This window comes from Phaenicophaeus curvirostris, chromosome 2 (assembly GCF_032191515.1).
Source record: "Phaenicophaeus curvirostris isolate KB17595 chromosome 2, BPBGC_Pcur_1.0, whole genome shotgun sequence".
In the NCBI taxonomy this organism is placed as follows: domain Eukaryota; kingdom Metazoa; phylum Chordata; class Aves; order Cuculiformes; family Cuculidae; genus Phaenicophaeus; species Phaenicophaeus curvirostris.
Window position 1 is genome coordinate 125,087,179 of NC_091393.1, and position 16,465 is coordinate 125,103,643.

Below are 16,465 nucleotides of genomic sequence, written 5' to 3' on the forward strand. Positions count from 1 at the left end.
CAAAAGCTGTAGGATATTCTGAGGGGGTTATTTCTTGGTCTCTGCTTATATACTGATCAGAGAGGAAAATAGAGAGTTAATTTTCCTGTCTTTTACCTGTGGCATCAGCTTTCGGTCATCAACCTCTGAATGATCAGTGATTTCTGGAAAGTGATGCATTTCAAAAGGAGCACTGATACTCCACTTGTGGGGGCTCATGTGGCAGATCTGGGCTGACATCACATTGAAAAGGCATTTGAAACCTGGTCTTCCACTTTGCAGGAAAATGCTTTCCCTATACCACTTATAAAATCACTGCATTTCTCTCGACAGTTTTTGTAAGAAAGGTGAAAGCAACCTAGTTTTCATCTCTCTCTCTTCTGGGGGATCACTGGTGAATTCAAAATTAAGATAGGTTCTAGGATTTGACACTTGTCTGACTCTGAGCAGTGGGTCTTAGAAGCTTCTGGCTTCAGTATTTTTGAGATTTTTTTACACATCCTCCTACCTTCTCTGAGCACCTTCTCAGGAACCTAAGACTTCCTATCACATAGATAAATCTGAATGTTATAGGGCACCTAGAAATTAGGATTTGCAGCATGGACATTTGCATATGGATTTAAAAAGATACCTTGAAAACCATCAACAGGCTTAAAAAAACCTGATCTTTGAAATGGCAGTTGTGGGATTTTAATTCTCTTAGCTCTTCGAAACTCTGTCACTGTTCAGTTGGAAGAATGGCAGTTCTCCCTTGGTCACCACTCTTCTATTTTCAGGGCTGTTCTGAGAGATTTACTAGGATTAGAAGAAGTTTGATTAATTAAGCAGGGTCACTGGAGTCACAAGTAGTGGTCCAGTTCTTCACTATAGATGGTCCTGACCGTGTCATGATTTCACTGGAAGATCACAGAATCATAGAATGGTTTTGGACCTCAAAGCCCATCCAGTTCCACCCCTGCCATGGGCAGGGACACCTCCCACTGGATCAGGGGCTCCAAGCCCCATCCAACCTGGCCTTGAACCCCTCCAGGGATGGGGCAGCCACAGCTTCCCTGGGCAACCTGGGCCAGGGCCTCCCCACCCTCAGCATGAAGACATTCCTCCTTATGTCTAGTCTAAATCTCCCCTTCTCCAGTTTATACCCATGGCCTCTAGTCCTATCACTCCGTGCCTTTGTAAAAAGTCCCTCCCCAGCTTCCTTGAAGCCCTCTTCAGGTACTGGAAGGTCTCAGGATCCTGTGGGTTCCAGCAGAGCCTGTGAATTAGGTCACAGATGCGTTGAACCCTGCACATATGCTTATTTCTGGCTGAAGGCTGTCATAGGCAAGTGCCAAGTATGAATTCAGATAGATGTTTTTCCCAGTGTCACAAACAGGCTTCACTCCAGGCATTGTTTTTGAGAGAGCCATGACGCACTTTGCTATATCAATAAGAGAAAAATAAAAGACCAACTCTAATAAGTTCCAGAAAAGTTACATAAACACATCTCACCTGATGTTCCTGTCTTCTTAGACACACTTAACTGACTCCGTGGGCCAGCACAAAGCATCTAATGTAGAACTGATACTGGAAGTATCACACAGATGTCTCAGAGGACCTACTGGGTGAAGGAGATATTAGAAAATGCTCAGCGTTAAGCCATTTCTCTAAAAACAGAGCAAAATTGAATTGAAACACATTTATTCAATGTGTTTTGAGAGGACATAGTCTGAGACTGACCTCTCGTTTTGAGAGGACGTAGTCTGAGACTGACCAAGAGAAGAACTATGTATTCAACAGGTGTTATGGTTCAAACCAAAAGGAGATGGCTAAATCTTCTGAGCGTTGCCACATGAGGGTCTATTACACGCTGTGCAGTTATTACTCTTAGTGGAAGCTGTGCGGTGGAGCGCAGCTGCAGGCGATTAAAGACACCACTGCCAGGATCTGACAGCCGAAAGTCAGTGACAAAATTCAATTTGAATTGATTAAATAAGGGATGGCAACACTTTTGTTTTATGGATGGCAATACTTCAGTCGCTTTAGATGCTCTGCTTTCAGAAATAAAATTCTTTCCCTCCCCGCTACGTTTGTTGGGGTGTTTTCAGTTGGATCGCAGTCATTTCTCCAGTCAATCAATTAAGCCAGGATTTGCCACTGTGTCTAAGAGTCAGCCACAAAAGAGCTGGTATGCTTCCCTGGTCCTTGGCCAAGAGGCTTCAGTGGGAGCAAGACATCAGGCAGCTTAATCTCACTTCCACCACTGGCGCAGGGTTTAATGGATGTTAGGGTGGCAAAGAAATCGTGTTCTGTGGTGTTCGGCTCCTGCTCTCTCCATGGCCCCGTACACGCCGCCTTTCTCTTGGTGCCAAAACCACAGGGGGGGCTGACAGCAGCGCCAGCAGAGCTACCTGTGCCAGCAGGCTGCTCCGGACAGAGGGACCGCTGCAGCCTTTTGAAGCTTGCGTGGTGCTCTGTAAATATATTTATCTCCATAAGCCTTGTAGTGCTACACCGCCTGGGTAACTTGATGCATTGAGTAGTCTCCCCTAAGTTAAATGGCAGTAAGTTACTCAGAGATATAAGATTTTACAGGATTAGGCCTTAAATACTGACTCGGGGCCAGATCTGCAGCAGGTATAAATCACCGCAGGTAATTTTCACCAGCTGAAATTCTGGCCCTAAGCCCGTGAGTCATGTTGTTATTTTTTCACATTGTAAATTCTTGCTGTTTCTTATTTATACTGCTTTAGCACTTTGGGGCACATGTCAGGGGCCAAGACCCCATCATGCTTGTCGCCCTTCGTAAAGAGATGCGAAAGACCCTTCTTGCCCCAGAGTGTTTGCACTTTAAATAAAATGCAACCCTGCATGCAGTCGTTCAGCTTTCTGTAAGTGCACTATTACAATCAAGTTTTTCTCTTATCTTGCCAGTAAAGGATAAGAACACAAATTCTGTTCCTGCATCAGTATTTTTAAATAAAAAATTTGCACTCTGCTGTATTACTGTATTTTTTGTCTAAGGGGCATTAGAATCATAGAATCATGAAATCGTTTGGGTTGGAAAAGACCTTTAAGATCATTGAGTCCAACCATAAGCCTGACACTGCCAAGTGCACCTCTAAGCCACGTCCCGAAGTGTAACATCATTTTAGTAGTGTTAGAAAATTCCCCTTCCTTTCATTCCTACCTGTCTGCATAGAAAAATAACGTAGGTGAAAAAATATCGTAAGGTGAATACATTTTATTGGACTGTCATAACAAAAGGTTGGTTTTCCTTTCCACGATCTCTTTCACTGGTCTTTTTTGTCAGTCCATAGAAGACACAGCACGACAGTTTCCTATGTCCATTTTTTCAATTCCAGGTGAGATTTACCCTCAGGCAGACCTTGCTGGGCTACGTAGACATCAGCTTGTTTAGGCACTGGAGCACAAGTTAACAGCAAACAAGAAAATAGAAATAGTTCTTGGCTGTTTTTCTAGGTATCACCAATTGCCAATGAGTGTTTCTAGATAATTTTTACTCTGCCCTAATTGCTTATTCATTGCTTTTTGGCAAAGCTCTGGAAAGAGGCTTGGTGAAAGCACTGAAGAAACTGGATGACTATCTGAGGACCCCTTTGCCAGAGGAGATTGATGCAGACAGCACTGAAGAAGAGAAAGTGTCTAAACGCAAGTTTCTGGATGGAGATGACCTGACTCTTGCTGACTGCAACCTTCTGCCCAAACTCCACGTTGTCAAGGTAAGAAATGTCATACAGTGGTCAAAGAAGCCTGATCTGACAGTGAAGTGCCTTGCTCTGACAGCTGAGTGGTAAAGCCAACATGCTTTTAAGCTGGAATATGTGAAGTCCTAGAAGAGCAGTTTGAAACACACTTTCACTCCTTAGTATTTCCTGTAGGTTAATTTAAGCAACACTGTATTTTGGACATGGGAAAATTGTCCCATCACTAGTTAGTGGCAAAGACAATATTAACATCTAGCTATCCTGCCTCTTCATTTTCACCCTGCTGCAAGTAACAGCATATTTCTCATTAATTAGTTCCCATTATTCTTAAGAGAGATGTCAAAACTTTAATCAGTTCCCACTCATTTGTAAATTAGGAGGTGCAGCCTGTCTTTTGGGGGAATATTTGTTCCATCTGGGATTTCACACAGAGTAGTTAAGAAATCAAAGTCACCACCGAGGTCCAGGGTTTAAGATCTACAACAGTCGCTGGTATAGTTCACACAACGTACATAATCTTGATTCTAAATGTTGCATATATTTAATTTATCGGATTACGTGTTTCTTTAGAATAAAGCAAGTACCTGGCAGACATTGGCAAGTAAGAAAGCTAGGAATTAAAGCCAAGTCATGCATATAATTTGGCTCTATGAGCCAAAACACAAACTGAGCCTGGGAGCTGACTGCACACACACAAAGTTTAGCTCTTCCTTTGACTTCATTGGTGATGTTAAGAGTCAGGCCATGCAAAATGAATGTGTTGCCCCTCACTGGTTCCTCTCTCCTTGGGATGAAATAAAAGATGCCAAAAGAAAATTAAAATCTTTCTCAGACAAGCATAGCCATAGGATATTTCCTGAAAAGCATTTTTCAGGTGGAAGAAAAGAGTAAATAATTTTTCAATTGATGGACAATGCACACTGGAAATTGTGAAAATCTTGACCTAAGTTGCCCAATAGGTTTTATCTTCATTGTGTGTTTGTGAAGCATCACTGAAGGTGAGAAGGCTTAATTAAATGCTCTTTAGAACAGGATCTGGACTTGCAAAAGCTAAGTGTATCCTGGTAATGAAACCAAATCACAGTCACTTCTGAGAACCTGGCTGTCCTAAGAAATCTGAGATGGAAAACAGCTCTACCATGTGCTTTAAAAATAAAGAGGAACTCTGTGGCACATATGTATGTAATTTATGCCCAGGAACAATTTTATACTGTCAGAAAAATTAGAGATTGGAAGCACTCATTAAATCAGCTAATCCATCCCTTCCTATCAGCTAGTTCATTCTGTCACCACAGGATTATTATATAGGCTATATTCTTACAGGAAAACTGAAATATCCCAATCCAGCAAGATACTTAACCAACCAACTAGCTTGGAGCACAGATTAGTCCCATTGACTTCAATGGGGCTATACAGGTGCTTAAAATTAAGTATGCACTTAACTGTTTTCCTGAATAAGAGCCTGAGTGTTTTCAGAAACCGAAAATTTCCCTTGATAGACAATTTCCTAGTCTAACAAGTCTTGAAATAACCATTTTTACCCCAGTTTATCCTAATACTCCTGTTTCTAATGTCTGCTAAATCGTCTTGGTTTCTCAGTCAGGGTGCCCATACCACCCTGAATTTTTCCTTTGCATGAACACGGACACAGCCTTCCAACAGCTGTAGACAGTTACATCCTCTGGCACCATTGGCCAGGCAAAATATATTACATATATTATACAATAAATGCAGTACATATAAAATATAATATATTGTTAGGTATAAATGTAATAGTTAATATGAAAATGTGATATGCATAACTATAACTAATGCCTTTCCCTTAAATCTATCTTGCTTTTTATGATTCAGCTAATCACTTCTTTCTTACACAGTGTCTCAGCTTTAAGTAATGGACAGAAGACTGGTAAAAACCACCAAAACCCAATATGGTAAAATTAATGAAATACAGTAACCATAAAAGTCATAATTTGGTGACAGTAGCCAGGCTGTTGGTTTAGAGTGTCCTTAGGCCAAATAACATCCTTGCTGGATATGGGAAAACCAACAGTCATTTTTCAGGCTTTTCTATTATAAGCCACTGAGTCTCCAAGCATTTCTTTCCTTCGCTATTAATTACACGACAAGAAAGAGTACGGAGCTCTCTGAAAAGGGATCTGGAGATACATCACCAGCAAGACGCAATTTTTCCCCTTCTTTTATCTTTGGTTTAGATTGTCACAAAGAAATACCGCAACTTTGAGTTCCCCACAGAGATGACGGGGCTGTGGCGGTATCTGAAGAACGCGTACGCCAGGGACGAGTTCACCAACACCTGCGCGGCAGACAAAGAAATCGAGCAAGCCTATGCAGACGTGGCCAAGCGTCTCAGCAAGTCCTAACTGAACTCAGCAGCAGCTCAGCATCCCCTTTAACAGACTCTTCTCCTTGTTGCCTTAAGATATACTTTATCATTATGTTATTTGGTTGGCATCCCTATGACTTCACCTGTTCAAGTCTATTGGTCAGGGACAAATCTACTATTCCCTGGAGAAAACAGAAGGCAGCTCTTGCTTTTGGGGTGGAGACCCTTTGAAATCTGAATCTAAGATCTGGATCAGCTAGTATTATTCGCAATCAGTATTGGAAATGAGTCTGCTTTGCTAGTTTCTTGTTTTATGTCAGGGGTACATCACCGCCTGCATTTTTTTGAGTTTTAAAAATAGGAAATCGGCTGAAATTTCAAGTAAGAACGTTAGGGACACATAGAACTGTTTTTTCTGCAGGTTATTTCAAGGACGCTTTTTCCTCCTGTCCTTTCCTTGAGCCAGGAGCAACATGAGAGAGACGGAGGGGAAAAAAGGAGTTTGACCCTAAAGGAGAAATGATCTGAGCAGTTATATTGTAAAAAAACTCTGAATGCATATTCTGTCTTAGCAGCCCCAAGAGCTGATTGGGTGTTTATTTTTAACTTGGCGCAAGAGGGGAAAGCCTGAGTGAATATGTCAGACTTGCAGATGCTACTTTGCATAAAATTTGCATGATGTTGTTGGATTTGAATATTTCAAGCGAAAGAGTGAATGAGCAATTGAGCAGGCAGCGCTTGGAAGAGCAGGGCTAGTGCCAAAATGCCCAGTGGATCTGCTGGGTGGTAGAGACACAGACGTAGCAGTGATGGGGCAGCATATTGACTCCAGCGACTAGCGTGAGAGCTGGCACAGCTAACCAAACCACATAGGATATTGTCATCTTGACTGTAGAGTTGCCAGTTCCTTTATAATTGCTATCTTGGGAACCTTGGATAGGCAGGAGAAAGCTGTCACTGCACACAAATTCCAGGCAGGGGAAGCGCTTTCTTTGCATTGGGCTCCAGATGGGTCACTTTCAAGCACTCATCATCTCAGCCCACGAGAAGTTTTCTCTGAAAGCCTCGAAGAGGGCAGGCTGAAACAGAGACAGGCACAATTCCAGCCAGAAATTCAGCAAGGATGCTAGCAGAAATCCACATGTGATGCCTTCGTCCCACTCCTCCAGTGTTTACTAATCCAGGTTACGTGATTCTCAATTAAGATTGTTTTCTAAAACTGATTATTTTGATTATATATGTACCTATAGCACCTGCCTTACACAATCTGCTTTATGCTAGTGATTATTTGCACGTTACTTTAGCAAATTCAGAATGACGGCCCTTTTGCGTGAAACATGTGCCCTGATACTTACAACAGTGCACGTGACTGTTGATTTTCAGTTTGGGGGGGATTTATCATTGTTTTCAAAGGTAAAAATAAAGCTGAGCAGAAACTCCTCGTGGCTCCCCTTCTGATCAGAGCTGCACTGGTCTGAGGGCAACCCCAACCTGGTGAGCTGTGACCAAGGGGAAGCTTGCAGCAGGTTTGTCTGCTGGGGACAGCGCTGAAAGCCTCTGCCATATGACACTGATGACAATCTGAAGCCAACCCATCGCTTTGGTGGGATTATTCCACTTTTCGCGCTAAACCAGCTGGGAACAGAATGTGGCTCGTTGACTGTGAAGATCGTTTGTGGTTGACTATTGTTTCACATGCAATGGGCAATTTGTTCTGAACTTTCCAAAACCCTGGAAGCAAATCCATGAACTCCCAAATCTTCCCCTAGGATGGGCTATTTTAACATCAGCTAGACTGGAGGACAAAGGCTCGCAGTCTCTAATATATTGCTGAGAAATCAGCTGGCTCAGAGAACACTAATAGCAGCCAGAGAAATCTAATGAGATTAGAAGTGTCTGCACAAACACATGTGGCTTGTTAAAAACATTTCTTCATGAGATTTGAGTTATTTGTGATTTCTTTTTAAATTAAGGCATTTATTTATTTATTTATTTATTTTAATTAACTCAGTCCTTTCTGTCTGTCTTTCTGGTTTTGTTTCCACTCACCACGCTGGTCAAGATGTCTCTGTCTGTGTAGAAAAGTGTTGTTAGCAATGTTCAACTAATCCGTTTCTAGTCACAAGTCTCCTGTCTGGTTATTGGTCACTGGGATTTTTCTTGTTTTCAGTATGATTTGGCTAGAGGTGTGCTGATCAACAGAAACTACATTTTTCTCAGTTGCCTCTTTCCAGGTTTGTACTTCAATTAATAGCTCTGCTTAATCATAGAATCACGGAACCACAGAATCATAGAATGGTTCAGGTTGGAAGGGACCTCAAAGCCCATCCAGTCCCACATGGGCAGGGACACCTCCCACTGGATCAGGGGCTCCAAGCCCCATCCAACCTGGCCTTGAACCCCTCCAGGGATGGGGCAGCCACAGCTTCCCTGGGCAACCTGGGCCAGGGCCTCCCCACCCTCAGTGTGAAGAATTCCTTCCTAATGTCTAATCTAAATCTTCCCCCCGTACAATTTAAAGCCATTCCCTCTTGTCCTGTCCTTGCACTGCCTGATCAAGATTCCCTCCCCAGCTTTCCTGGAGTCCCTTCTGGTAGTCGAAGCTGCTCTAAGGTCTCCCCGCAGCCTTCTCTTCTCCAGGCTGAACAACCCCAACTCTCTCAGCCTGTCCTCATAGTAGAAGTGTTCCAGCCTTCTGATCTCCGTGGCCTCCTCTGGACCCGTTCCAACAGTTCCATTTCCCTCTTATGTTGGGGATCCTGGAACCGGACAGGGGACTCATGAGAGCAGAACAAAGGGGGAGAATCCCCTCCCTCGCCCTGCTGGACATGCTGCTTTTAGTCACACTTGCAGTGAATCTTTGAACGAATACACAGATACAGATTCTCACTCTGTGCTCATTATATTTAGCTCCTTAAATAAGATTATCCAAATATCAGGCAGGGTAAGTGAACCAGTTCATGATTTCTTCCATCTCTGTAAATCTTCATCAGTTTCCTGAATCCCAGGGTCCTGAAATGTTGTAATGGGTCTTACATTAGTTTTCCTAGAAAAGGGACAAAATACAGTTGATCTTAGTGACTTCAAATTGCATCTGTTTTTCAGAAATTATATTTAAAACTGGTTGGTCTTATACAAAAAAGAAAATAAGCTGTTAGAGCAAGAAACTTTTTGTAAGATGATTTGCATTGCTTTTATTAAAATCTTCTCAGGATTCCATTATAAAATCTGAAAATCCTCCAGTTACCTTCCTTTGAATTAACAATGCTCTCCTGTAAATATCTCAACTTTTCTAGCACTCCTAAAATATCTCACTAAAATGTATTGATGTATATGAGAAAGAATAATAGGAAAATTAGTTTTCAGCTATTTTGCCTGTTCTGTCTGACTTCAAGTCTCACTCTGCATTCTAACTTTGCATTTTACTCATAGCTCTATTATAGACTGATCCAAGGTTATGGACAGGTTCAGGCATTCCCTGACCTTTGTTTGGGTTTGAAATCCAAGCTCATGGTTTCAGATCTCTAACTTTCGCTCACCTTTGTACTTTTTTGGCTTTAGCCGGAGCCAGAAGCAGGAAATACTGGAAATCCTACATAGAAAAGTTTTCTGCTAAGATTTTTTTTACCTCAGTTCTCAAGAATCAGGATCCATCACCAGTGACATTTTAAAGGGCTCCAGACTTCTTTAAGCAGGGTGTTTTGGGCGACCTCCCATTGTATTTAGTATTATAAGTAATAAATATTAATCACACAGGATTGTATATCTATGCTGGCAAGACAGCGCTTCTGAAAAGAATCTAAGTGACAAGACAGATATTGCAGATTTACAATAACTCTGTTCGAAAATTGTTTGCAAGATGTAAAGAAAGACATAGCGCAGAGGGGGAAGAAGCCAACAATGTGGATTTAATCATCTGCATTTCAGAAATGCAGACCAAATGTCTGTAAAGATGTCCATTTCATCCAAACATTTCTTAGATATTTATTTCAAAGCTCCCTGTTCTGTCAATCCAACACTCCATTCATATTGGAACTAATATTGATTTTTCTGCCATTAACAGTGGTATGGCAGAGCTAGAGGAGCCCACCTATTTGTTACTCTTATTTTCTCTTAGACTGAATTGTCAAGAGGTCATCTTGTTGTACAGGTAGGACTAAAGAAGTATCAGTCTCAAGTTTATTTAAACAAACATTATGATTTTTCCAATAGAAAGGATCGTATAATTATATCGATTTATCAGATCTAATGTGGATTACAGAGCTATAGGTTACTCCTACGGGCACACAGGGAAGGGTGTTTTATTGATCTTGTGGGATGAAGTCCAAAAGCAGCACTGCTCCCACCACTGTGCTAGCTGCAAAGGGGAGAAGCAAGAGAGCTCCCTTTCTGCATTGACTGAGTTTGGCTAATTATCTCAGTTTAAGGTATTGCAAAAATTTAGGCAGTGGAAATCCCACTTATGGCCCAGAAGCACAAGGAAACATTCCCTTTTTGAAATGAATTAATGTTTCAAAGAAAAAAATAACTAAAGTCTTGTGTCCTCCTTCATGTTTATCCTTTTAAACATCAGAAAAATTGCTTTTGTTTATTATTCTGCTAGATATATTCATTATTCTTGAACTGCTTTTGATATTAAGAAATAATTTTTCCAGTAAGATTTTGTCTTTCTGCTGAGTCTTTCATCTCTTCGTTAATTGAGATGTCTGCAATGACCTAATAATTCCAGAGAAGGCAGAAAAGCTGTCTGTGAGGCTTGTACGTGCTGAGAAATTGAAGGAGGTAATGATTTTTTTTGAGGAAAGAGTGTAAAAGGTTTTTTATTTTAAAGAAATGTGTCTTTTTCATCTGGGATCCTTTAACCAACACTGATAGACTGTTTAGTCTGGACTGTGATTTGCAGCACAGACCTGAGCAACAATCACGGTTAAGGTGGCTTTGCCTAGGGATTTCCCCAGGATACAAAGAGATGTTCCCTCTGGCTCACAAAGTTTCCTGTTTTCTTGGATAGGAGGGATCTGGTGGTTTGAGTTGGTACTGAACCATGACAACCTACTAACTCAGTGCTAGGCAGTGAAAAAAGGGGTCCTGCTCCCTTCTCCTCCCTTGCAGCTCTCATGCAGGGGAAGCAGAAAGCACTAACCTGTTTTATTTTTCTGTCCCACACCTTAAGCTCCACTCCAGCCCTAGGACAGCACAGAAACCTCATCCGAGGCTGGTTTTCAAAGCCTAATCAGACATAAAGGTCTAAGGAGTCCCGTGTGACTCCTCAGGCTCTCACCACGCAGCGCTGGAGAACTCAGCAGCATCTCGGAGACCACAGCAATCATATTATTCCCCTGTTGCCCCTAATCATTCCCCTTTCACCATTTATTGGAAAGATGCTAGAGCTGAAAACACTCCAGGGGATGCGTTTGAATGGGGTGTATTTTGAGCTGTGCCCATCCACTAACCAGCTCTGAACGATGACGCCGCTGCAGCTCAGCAGGTCCTGCCCCTGTTGCCAAGAGGACAACCCATCAGGGTGGGAAACGCCAAAGCTGCTCAGCTAGTGATGGTGCAACCATGACAGAAGGTTTCAGTGCCACCTTTTCTCCAGCCCGGCTCTCTGGCTGAAGTGTGCTGGCAGCTCAGCTGGGGCCAGGATCCAGCGCTAATGAGCATTTCGAGCTTGCAGCATGTGAATAGAGACTACTCATGTGTTTAATGTTAAACATGTGCTCGCCTGCTTGCCTGGATAAGGGCCTAAAAGTCATGACAGAAAAGCCTATACTAATGAAGAGCATTATTATTCTCCATCCTTTGAAAGCCAGTGGCAGAATTCCCAGTGGGGAATTCCCAGTAGGAATTCCCAGTAGAGCCCAAGGCTGCAGAAGCACAAAGAGGTTTCAAGCGTGAAGATGTCCTTAGAGAACAGAAAACACTCAAGGAGAAAAGAAAGCAGGGATATTTGGAGTCTTCCTAGTGAAGCAGGACAGGGGACCCAGCTCTGTCCCAGTGGTAACTGGGGCTCTGTTCTGCTTTGTCACGGGGAGGTTTAGAGCGGAGCCGGGACCAGAGAACCCTGGCAGATCAACGCCAAGGCACGTTCTGCTGTATCTCCAACCTCACTCCCCGTGGTCATATCCCACAGATTAAACGATGTCTCCATTGTGTCTGCCTTGCTCTTATTATGAAGTGGCTTTGTCTAAAGAAAACTAACAAGGGTGGAGGATTTTTTTTTTTTTTATATGGATATACATGGAGTAAAACCAATCCAAATATGCCTTAATGGTTCTCAACACGATATTGTCAATTCTCACCACAGGGTGGAATTTGTTGGTAGAAATTAAATTAAATTAAATTAAAACAGAAAAGCTTGGGTATTGCTAATGGGTACTACTGGGAGCCCTAAAAGTGCTTTGCAGTTCAAAACTGTAACAGGAGTGAACATCCTTTAATTCCCAGAATCGCTTGGGTTTCATAGGGTCATTTCAGCCTATTCTGCTGCACTGCTGAGAAGTCGCTCTTTCCCTGTCTCCCTAGGTCTATAAACTCTGAAGAATTTGGGAAATGGCTATGAGCACCACATTAATCTTTTTCTTTTTCACTTCCCTCCCCTCTCCCCCTCTTCATTAAATTAACTACTTTAGTTTGGAAGCAAGCGCTAAGTAAATAGAATTTGCAAACAGCAAATTTCTCTGTTTTTTCATTAAGGAAGTTTTTAAGAGCTTCCAGGAAATGAGTGGTTGTCCCCAGCTTTGGGAATAAACTGTGGTATAAAATACATAAAGAAGTGTGATTCTTATTAAATAATTTAAGCAAGATGATTACAGTTTTTTTAAGGAGCATGCTTAGGGCTAAATGAATAGAATACTCCAGAAATTGCAATAGGGATTTAGGATTCAGTTACAGTCTCTGTTCTTTTGGGTTTTTTTTTATTGATTGTACAGTATGGAAACTACACATATCCACTTTATCCACTTTGTTCAGCTGTATTATTTAATTCAATAATGCTGTAAAGTGTGTTGGGACATAGGTGGCATAAAGAGGAAAACTCACACCCTGGAAACAGCACCATTATTATGGAGTCTTTGATTTTTTTCCTCTTGGAATAAACAAGAGACGCACCATTTAGTTATGTGGAAGCAGGATCTCAACTTCACAGATCCAGATAGTCTGGCAGTCCCTGCAGAGCATGGAGTAACTTGCTGTTTAGCAGTCTGAGTCTTGCACAGTGCATTTCGGAAGGCATCCAGGACCATCCTTGGGCGAACAGATAGCTTTGCTGTGAAGGACCACAGTGAGTCCCCTGCTGTTATAAAATGAGATTAAGCCATCATGAGACGTGGACTGGCCAACCCTGAACCCGACGCATTTGCCGCTAAATCGCTCTGACATCAGGAACCGCGGGGTGAGAGCGTGTCCTCCAAAGTGAGTCAAAGCCGCATCTTTGTCACCAGTCATTTTCTATTTATAATGACACAGATCTATTCTATAATCACGGGGAGGCACAACAGGAGCGTGCTTTGTTCTGCCTAAATCGCATTTCTCGTGCTGGTGCGTTTCAGCCCAGCCTTTGGCCCCTCGCCGCACACCCAGGGCGGGCAGTCCTGGCACAACAATGCACACCCTGTCGTGCTTGAATGCTCAAAGGCTCCTGCGCTGAAGCAATAAACTCCTGCTAAACGGCTTAAAAAAATGTGCCCTTAAGTGTGCTGAGCTGCCTTGCTTTTCATTTCCAATGCCGTTTTGTGTCTAAGCCTTGGCTTTCAAATAAACCAGGAATATACTGTGTCGTTTAGTTTATTAGGCATTATTAAGCATAAGAAACTGGGGTGAAAAAAACCAAACCCCATTTCAATCCTCTTTCCCAGTGCAGAACTGACTGCTTATGCATGCATGCAACTGTGTTTTCCAAGGCTGTGAATTGATTCCCAATAGCTTTGGTTTCTGGAGAACAGGTCATAGAATCATAGAATAACTAGGTTGGATGAGACCCACTGGATCATCGAGTCCAACCATTCCTATCAAGCACTAACCCATGTCCCTCAGCACCTCGTCCACCCGTGCCTTAAACACCTCCAGGGAAGGTGACCCAACCCCCTCCCTGGGCAGCTTGCTCCAGGTCCTCATCCCCACGAATCCTGGTAGTTCTGATGACACTCTCTCCTCTTTTGCCTAGAAAAGTTATGATCTGGTGATCAATTGATTTATTTTTGCAGCGTGACTGGTTTCAGTTCTAAAGCCTGAAGGTCAAAACCAAGTTGGATAGTGAGATTTGGGTGTGAATGTAAATGCTATTTTCTTCCAAACCCACTCATTTTCAAATCCTGACTCATTCCTGGAGAAGAGGAGGCTGAGGGGTGACCTCATTGCTCTCTACAACTACCTGAAAGGACGTTGTAGAGAGGAGGGTGCTGGCCTCTTCTCCCAAGTGACAGGGGAGAGGACAAGAGGGAATGGCCTCAAGCTCCACCAGGGGAGGTTTAGGCTATACGTTAGGAAAAAATTCTTTACAGAAAGGGTCATTGGTCCCTGGCAGAGGCTGCCCAGGGAGGTGGTTGAGTCACCTTCCCTGGAGGTGTTTAAGGCACGGGTGGACGAGGTGCTGAGGGATATGGTTTAGCGTTTGATAGGAATGGTTGGACTCGATGATCCGGTGGGTCTCTTCCAACCTGGTTATTCTGTGATTCTGTGATTCTGTGATTTAGGGCATGATCCTGATTACTTAGAGGGGTGGTCTAAGAGAGGAAGGGAAGCTCACCATGTCCTTCCACTGAGAGAGGATAGCAGGAACCACTCTGGGATTGCCAAGTCTATGGAGACGTTTTCCATCTTCAATGTGAAAGCAACATGTATGGAGACCTGAACGGCCCTAAAGAGACCCGCAGTGGCTTAAAAATTGCAGTGACATTACAAAGGAAAATGTGTGATATGAACAATGATGTGATCAGGCATGGTACCTCTTCAGGACATTATGTAGGCAAAAATATATCTCATTTGAAAGGACACTCACATTTTGAGGTCCTGGCCCAGACCCAGGTGCAGGCCTGGATTTTCTCCACCAAAATGTCATTAATCTCGGAAATACCTAAAGGCTGTTGGCATCGTCACCGCCTGATCAGCAGGGGGTGGGGGGGGAAATGTGAAATCAGTGGCTCAGGAAAGCAGGAATGAAGTTTAGGCTTGGACCTGGTAAGCTTCAAAGAAAAGTAATTTATTTGTAAACAACTATTTTACAGTGGTTGGCAGTGAAAAGTAATTGTGCATCTCAGAGTCTCCATAGGGTAAGAAAGACAGGATAAAACCCTTCACGTGCTTGTGATTTCCAGTTGAGGCACGTGGGTAATTTTAGATTAGACTGTAGCCTTTTGGGTAGGAAAGATATATTTCTTTTCTGTATGTGCAGCTCCTAATGCAATAGGAGCACGACTAGAGCCTCCATGTGCTGCTCTAACCCTTGTAATATAATAATAGAAAAATATAATTAAAATATCATTGCAGTTTACCTCTAATATTATGATTATGTGGCTGTACTCTGTCAACTGTGAATAAAATTAATGTCTTTTTTGTATGATAGGTAGTATATTTTATTATTGAAGAAACAGTTAAATTTAATTTTGAAAAACATAAAAGTATCTGCTTATTGTTTCATTTTAAGGTTTTCGGTAAATGAACAAACATTTCTTTTGCATCCTCCAAAGGAGTATGTGTTAAATGAAGAAATCTTCCTTCCTGAACTGGAGCTGTTTATAATCTTGTATTCCAAGAGTGATTAACACCTGATAATTTGAATAAAAGTGGTTTATTTTCTCATTCGGTTATTCTTGATCTTTTGTTTAATTTTTAATAGGTTGCTTCTTTTTTAGACAGCAATATTCTCATGGCTGCAAGAATCAAACTATATGCTTATAGCTTGAACCCAACTATACTCATCACTGGATCTAAAAATCAATTTAATACAAATGAAAGGAAAGATAACAGGGACAACTGTGCTGAAAGAAGAGGGAAAATAGCCAGAGTCTGACTCCTGCACTGTTCCCCAGGGGCTGGTGCCATGTAGTTCCTGTAGCTGCTTGGCTTGGACCAGAGAGCACTGTCCAAGGCAGTGTCCAAACTCAGCACGCAGGATGTATGAACCGGTGGGGTCACCATACAGGTCTGTAAAACAATGGATGGGGTGAAATGGGGGATGATTCTTTAGTACTGCTCATATCACAGGTTCCTAAATAAATAATTAAGCAGCAAGTTGAAAGCAAACAGAAAAAAGTGCCTTTTTACTCAGTGTATAATTAAACTTTGGAGCTCTTTATCGGAGGATGCTGTGCATGTCAAAATGAATATGGGGTTCAAACATGGGTATGATAACTTTGTGAAGAACAAATCAATTAGTGCTCATAACCATGAAAGTTTGGATGCAATTTCCAGGACAAGAAGTGCTTAAATACCAGGG

General features: G+C 42.3%; 1 protein-coding gene across 2 annotated transcripts in view; it reads left to right on the top strand.

Annotated features, from left to right (window-relative positions):
• The window catches only part of CLIC5 (chloride intracellular channel 5), an 80,917-nt gene extending 65,089 nt beyond the window's left edge, over positions 1-15,828 (top strand). For both annotated transcript variants that reach the window (XM_069850816.1, XM_069850817.1), the window contains exons 5-6: positions 3,520-3,701; positions 5,900-15,828. In XM_069850816.1, the coding sequence (XP_069706917.1) occupies positions 3,520-3,701; positions 5,900-6,067 (350 nt within the window). In that variant the 3' untranslated portion in view covers positions 6,068-15,828. The remainder of the gene's footprint in view (positions 1-3,519; positions 3,702-5,899) is intronic.
• The last annotated feature ends 637 nt before the right edge of the window (positions 15,829-16,465 follow it).